This window comes from Mirounga leonina, unplaced genomic scaffold (genome assembly GCF_011800145.1).
Source record: "Mirounga leonina isolate KUSES-001 unplaced genomic scaffold, KU_Mleo_1.0 Mir_127, whole genome shotgun sequence".
NCBI lineage: Eukaryota > Metazoa > Chordata > Mammalia > Carnivora > Phocidae > Mirounga > Mirounga leonina.
The window spans coordinates 20,108,182-20,115,648 of record NW_023270316.1 but is presented as its reverse complement, the minus strand read 5'-3'; the positions used below and the strand labels follow the sequence as shown (position 1 = coordinate 20,115,648).

General features: G+C 35.8%; 1 protein-coding gene across 1 annotated transcript in view; it reads left to right on the top strand.

Annotated features, from left to right (window-relative positions):
• Nucleotides 1-71: 71 nt before the first annotated feature.
• Nucleotides 72-7,467, top strand: part of LOC118009640 (homer protein homolog 1-like) — a 25,560-nt gene continuing 18,164 nt past the window's right edge. Inside the window, exons 1-2 of the mRNA XM_035003788.1 lie at nt 72-76; nt 2,239-2,781. Of these exons, the coding sequence (XP_034859679.1) occupies nt 72-76; nt 2,239-2,781 (548 nt within the window). The remainder of the gene's footprint in view (nt 77-2,238; nt 2,782-7,467) is intronic.

The window sequence follows — 7,467 nt, the reverse complement described above, 5'->3', positions numbered from 1 at the left end:
AAAGAAAGAAAGAAAGAAAGAAAGAAAGAAAGAAAGAAAGAAAGAAAATACCATTTTAGCTTATATCCCCTATGAGGTAAGTAAATTCACCCCATTTCACTGATGAAAAGACTGACATTTTACAATAGCTTGATAGGGTTGCCATAACAAAGTATTATACACTGGGTGGCTTAAAAAAAAAAACAAAAAACAAATTTATTCTTTCAGAGCTCTGGAAGCTAGGAGCCCGAGGTCAAGGTGTCAGCAGGTTTTGTTTGTTTGTTTGTTTGTTTGTTTTTTCCCCGAAGCTTGTCTCATTAGTTTGTACATGGCCATCTTCTCTCTCCATCTCCATGTGGTCTTCCCTCTGTGCATGTCTGGGTCCAAATTTCTTCTGATAAGGACACCAGTTATAATTGGATTAAGGCCCTCCCTAATGACTTCATTTTAACTTCATTACCTCTTTAATGATCCCAGATCCAACCACAGTCATAACTGAACTACTGGGGGTTAAGACTTCAACACATGAATTTTTGGGGACACGATTCAGCCCATAACTTACCTGGTAAGTTAATTAACTTTCAAAGTTCCATAGAAGAGCTTGTATTCTTGAATTGCAGAAGCCATTTTTATTCATAAAGAAAAGGCAAAACAAAATATTCTAAAATAAGGAAAATCACATAAAATGTTTTCTTTACAAAGCTCATAAGATCCATAATCACAAAATGTATCATCATACACTGGAACATATATAAAAATAAATCGATCATCTGTGCCTCAGGCTGACAGGCTGACATTATACAAAAAATTGGCTTAGACTTTTTCCTCCCAGAAGTAGTCATCTGTACACCAGTTATATGTTTATACAAATATACTGTTTGGAAGTTTCCTTTCATGAATATTTCTCTTGTGTGGCTTATTAACCCATATCCTAAAGGTTTTAACACATTCACTTCCAATTTCATCTACTTTTTAAAAAATATTCCTCTCGGGGCGCCTGGGTGGCTCAGTTGTTAAGCGCCTGCCTTCAGCTCAGGTCATGGTCCCAGGGTCCTGGGATCGAGTTCCACATCGGGCTCCCTGCACCGTGGGAAGCCTGCTTCTCCCTCTCCCACTCCCCCTGCTTGTGTTCCCTCTCTCGCTGTGTCTCTCTCTGTCAAATAAATAAAATCTTTAAAAAAAGAAAGAAATATTCCTCTCAATATTGCCCATTTAAAAATCATATAATTGAGTATATAGATAAAAAGCACTTTAAGTGGCAGATAGTAGAGATTAAATATGGGTTATAATAGTATGACACGATATGATTGCTCTTGTCTGTGTTGTGAAGGAGCTGAATTCATCTTTTCTCCTTTTTCTTGTGTCCTTTATCCACAATGTCGTGTCGCTCATTTGTCTCCTTTCTATTCTTTTTTTTTTTTCCACCTTGGGGCCCCGGGCTGCTATAGGTACCAGCCATGCCACACTCTTGCCCACAGCAAGGATCTCTTCTATTCTTGTTTTCAATCCTGCCCATCCTCCTCCTTTCTCACTTCTTCCTTCTCAGTTAAGAAGTCTTCCTATTACAAATGGTCAAGTTAGGAGGCAAACCATCTGATGAAACAAACTGACCCCCGACTGCCATCCACTGATGACTACTGGCATTTTATACATTCATATTTTTTTAACAAAAACACACTTCATTTCAATTCGTAACTTTCCAGATTGATTAACAAAAGGAAATCTAATAATCTTCTCATCATTTGGATGATATAGGACATTCGTAGTTACTCTCCCACTTCTTGGCTAAAGAACCATAGTATTTTTTAAACAGCAATGAGGTCCTCCATGGTATGACTCATGATTAATCTAAACCCAGAAGCTAAAGCAAAGTATGTGGCCCGAAAGTGATGGCTGAGACACAGGGAGACCTACTTTGTATCGGATGAGGCAAACCATCAAGGGGTCTGAGTGCCCCTGCCCATTCTTGCTAGGTACACAAAAATGCAATGATTGCTCTTTACCTGGGCCGAATTTCAGGTTGTGTTTGTAGGGATGAGTCTTGAGGACTGCGATAATGTCTCCTTCTGGGAAAAGCACAGACTTGCTTACTGTTTGCTTATTCATATAAAAGAGCAGCTTTTCCAGTCAGTGATGGTCAGTTTTCCCACAAACAGGGCATGCACAACATTCATCAGGGCCTACACTGCATCCTCCCCATGGGATCTGCGGCAAAGGGAACTAGTGCAAATTCTGATGGTCCTACACTTGTACTGTGAGTTGGGAACAACCCATCTTCAGCACTCGAGCTCATGTCTTCCAGATTGACCCAAACACAAAGAAGAACTGGGTACCCACCAGCAAGCACGCAGTTACTGTGTCTTATTTCTATGACAGCACAAGAAATGTGTACAGGATAATCAGTTTAGATGGCTCAAAGGCAATAATTAATAGCACCATCACCCCAAACATGACATTTACTAAAACATCTCAGAAGTTTGGCCAGTGGGCCGATAGCCGGGCAAAGACTGTTTATGGACTGGGATTCTCCTCTGAGCACCATCTTTCAAAATTTGCAGAAAAGTTTCAGGAATTTAAAGAAGCTGCTCGACTAGCAAAGGAGAAATCACAGGAAAAGATGGAACTTACCAGTACACCTTCACAGGAATCGGCAGGCGGGGATCTTCAGTCTCCTTTAACACCAGAAAGTATCAATGGAACAGATGATGAAAGAACGCCTGATGTGACACAGAACTCAGAGCCAAGGGCTGAACCAACTCAGAATGCATTGCCCTTTTCACATAGGTATTCATTAAAGGACGTGTGCACAAAAAAAAAAAAAAAAAATGTCTCTGGCCTAGAAATCTTGCGTCTCTGCCAAATCTGTCAAGACTTATCAAGACAAGTTTCTAACATTTTATTGTACCCTACTAACAAGTTAATAAGTCTGTTCCTTTTTCTGGATATTACCAGAATACACTGAGTAATATTTATTTCCTGTTAGGAGAGAGGCATGTGAAAAACTTGTTTGGCTCCTCTCAACCCTGTTCCTACAATAGGCGTCTTGTTAGCTTTAAGTGCATTGTAAATGTCAAAGGAGTTAAGGGAAGGGGGTGATAATGAAAACTGGAGATGAAAAGGAAGGGGAAAACTCAGGAAAAGTTTAAAATTAATTTCAAATGTGGGGCACCTGGTGGTGCAGTCGGTTATGGGTCTGACTCTTGGTTTAGGCTGAGCTAGTGATCTCAATGTCCTGAGATGGAGCCCTTCGTTGGGATTCAGGCTCAGCACAGAGTCTGCTTGAGATCTCTCTCCCTCCCTCTCCCTCTGCTCCTCCTGCTCATGCTCTCTCTCTCTAAAATAAATAAATAATATTTTTTTTCTAAAAAAGATTAATTTCAAGTGAATTACACTTGAGTAAAATTTAAGTACCGAAGTCAATAGGCATGACAATGGCCTGGGCCTCCACAGTTATTTATGTCAATGCACACAGCTGTCCTTATTTATTGTGTATTTTGAAACCCATCACCACATTACATCTGTGCGCAATAAGACCCATGTGTGTATCACTTAGTGTCTTAGTGTTTTAAAGAAAGGACAGTGATATTTAGAGTCAGACCTGTGGGCACATCCTTTTCTAACACTTGTTCCTTTATCAAGTTATCATATTTCCCACATTACTATTGTTTGGCTACAGTTGATAGCGACCCCAGTTAATAGTAGGTCACATAGCAAGTCTGCAGAAGATTTCCATTTCATGCTGCAAGACCCAATTTCTTGCTCAGCTTCTCTACTGCCTATTCTAACATGCCTGCTTGTTGTCCTTAGTTTTCTTAAGATCCAAACATCATGTCCTCCTACAAGTATTTCCAAGAGGAAAAAAGACAAGGACAGAGCATCAAAAGTCTTTTTGTCTGGCTATTTTATCAGGAAGGAAATGCTTACAACACTAACTGCAGTGGAGGCTGGGAAAAGAAAATTGCATTTCCTTAATAATGAACAATTTTAGATCCCTCTTCATGTATCAGTTGATATGCATATCTCTTCTTAAACGAAATGTGGGTTCAAATTATTTTATCTATTTTTAATGGAGTCATTTCCTTTCTTATTGAATTACTAGAATTTTTTATAAATTCTGGGTGCAAGTTCTTTATCATATCTGTGTATTTCAAATGTTTTGTGTCAATTCATAGCTTATCTTCTCATTTTCCTAACAGAGTGTTTTGAACACAGAGAATCTTAATTTGCTAAAGTTCACATTATAACTTTTCCTTTTCACATTTCATGTTTTTTGTGTCATGCATAAATAATTCTACATAACCACACATGACAAATTTCCCCCTACATTTCCCAATAATTTTATAATTTAGTTATTACATTTAGCTCTATGATTTATTTCACATTTTTTATATCATGGGACTCATAGTCTAAGTCATGTGTCTTTTATGGATAGGCAATTAATCAAGTCCCATATGTTGAAAAGAATATGTTTACTCTATGGAATTTATTTTATTTATTTAGTTTTTTTGAAAATCAATTATCCCTAAGTAGGTGAGGGTATATTTTGATCATTTTTTCCAGCGATCTATGTTTCTATCCTTTTGCCAATACCACAATGTCTTCATTGTGTAACTTTATGATAAATTTTAAAATCAGGTAAAAATAATTTTAAAATTATTTTCTTCATTTTCAGACTATATGACAATTCTAGATCTTTTGCTCTTCCATGTATGTTTTATAATCTGATTGTTGATTTCTAAAACAGAAACAGTTGAAATTTGTATTGAGATTGCATTGAATATATAGATCAATTGATATCTTAACAATATTGTGTATAGTGTCCTCTGGACAATGCACTTCATATATCTCTCTTTTCTTAGGGTTTCTTTTTTTTTCCATCAATGTTTTTGAATTTCAGCATATATATCTTGTGCGTGTATTGTTAGATTTATTTCTAAGTATTTCATTTTTATTGATATTTAAATTTAATATATATACACATTTAATATATGTAATAAATTTAATATAAATATTTTCATTTTCCAAATGTTTGCTGCCAGCTTATAGAAATACAATTTAATTTTGTATATTGAATTTTATTCTTGGACCTTGTTAAAGTCACTTATTTAAAAGTAGGGATTTTTTTTTTTTAAAGATTTTATTTATTTATTTGACAGAGAGAGACACAGCGGGAGAGGGAACACAAGCAGGGGGAGTGGGAGAGGGAGAAGCAGGCTTCCCGCGGAGCAGGGAGCCTGATGTGGGGCTCGATCCCAGGACCCTGGGATCATGACCTGAGCTGAAGGCAGACGCTTAACGACTTAGCCACCCAGGCGCCCCAAAAGTAGGGATTTTTAAGGAACTTTTAGAATTTTACATATAACCAATCATGCTGTCTGTGAATACAACAGTTTTTCTTTTCTTCCTTTTTAATCTTCTAGTACGCCTTCCAGTAAAATGTTAAACAGAATGTTATTGGCTTGTTATTAAGCTTAGAGGAAAAGCATATAGTCTTTCACCATCAAATATGATTAGCTCTAAATTTTTATAGCATGAGAACAAAATTTGTTGCACTTTCTACACCCTAAATGGAAGTCCTGAGGGGCCATTTTGATTGTTAAAATGCCTTGGGAGTACCATTGCTACTTAATATGCAAGGGCCAGAGTTGCTACAAAATGCCAGTAGTAATCCCCACTGAGCCAGTGCTGGGGCCAAGATGAAAAAAAAATGAGATTTTGCTGAGAAATAATGAAAAAATGAGCTTTTTTGATAGGAAAATTTTCGTGTCTTCTGCAGCTACTTTTTCTATTCAAATAGTTGTAATTCCCACAATATTTATAACATTTTGTATTTATTTTTGAAGTAAATACCCTTGTGTGTATTTACAAATAATACTTTACAAGAATATTACAAATTCATTTAGAATCTGTGTTTCACCAAGCTCTTAATATTTTTCATTCAGTGGTTGAATTACCAATGATTATACACACATACATATAATATATATTATTTATACAATTTATATGTATATATAATACATATATTATATATGTAAACAGTTCATTGTAGGCATTAGGAGGGCATACTGGAACTAAAATATATATAAATAAGACATATACATGCAATAAGATCTACAGTGCAATATTTAAAACTCAATAGGGTAAATATAAAATATGAAGGAATGCACTGAGTTCTAGTATTGCAGCACTCAAAATATTTTCAACTTTTATGCTTTTATTGTGGATTCATGGTAAATAGAGCACATGTAATGAGAAATGGAGTTCTTCCAAAAATGTTCCTTACTCAAATATAACAAGTATTTTAGACAGGGGACTACAATAAATGGGAGTTGTTCAGGATATCTTGAAAAAAATCAGAAGGAACAGAACATTAATCTTATGAGTACTTCTAAAAAACAGAAAATAAAAGATTTGTCAATACCGAAGGCCATGTTTTGGGAAACACCAGAAGCAAGAATTATGAGTTGAATTTTACAGGGTAATATACTCTACAGAATTGAGATTTGTAAGTCATTTTCTAGAAGAAATAGAAAAAGCCTTTGGCAGAATGTGTAATTACATTCAAAAAGCAAATAAGAATTGGAATTGATTGCTAAAAGAGTTAACGATAAAACAACAGCAACAAAAAAGACAGGAGAATTGCTGGTTCAGAAATTAGCTAATATTCACTTAAATTGCTGAATCTAGTATTGGTCATGCTAACTTTACAATAATATAATTGAAAAGGATTCTTCATGGACTATCAAAAATGAATGCCAAATCCCTGATTCATTCTTAAGGGAAAAATGAAATAAATTTAGCCAAAAGGAGAGCGGATTGGGGGGAAAGAGGAGGCATATTTCACTTTTTAAGATCATGGGAAATGTTATTTATTTCACTGAAATGAAAATAGACTGTTCTTATTCACTTTATTCATCATGGCTGCAATACTTTGTCTTTTGTATGTGCTATGCCATATAGAAGCAGTCACAGATGTCAGACAAAATGGGCAGTAGGAAATATGTAGCAATGAATGGTTTCTGGACTACATTGTGCCTTTACTTATCACCAGATGTGGTTAGAAAGCAAATGCTAATTTCCCATTTCAGATCAGATTAAATAGCCACTAAATATTCTGTAAAACTCCTGGTAAGTGGCATTAAGAAAAACATTCTTTGAACAGTTTTGATTTGTATTCCCTGTTGCTCCTGAGAGCTTCACAGACCACTGGCATTCAGCTCTGACAGATGTCCTAACCCCCAGGGAATTTCAAGAGCCTACCAAACTATTATGCACCTTGTGAAGGTTAAAATATTTTATGTTGCTAACTGACTTTCCTTCTGTTTTGATATCTGCCTCAGATCCTTTCTAGAACAGAGGGCCAGAGAGATAGACTCTATAGAGATAATGATAGATGATAGATAGGTACATAGGTAGATAGATGATAGATAGATGATAGATGATAGATAGATAGATAGATAGATAGATAGATAGATAGATAGATAGATA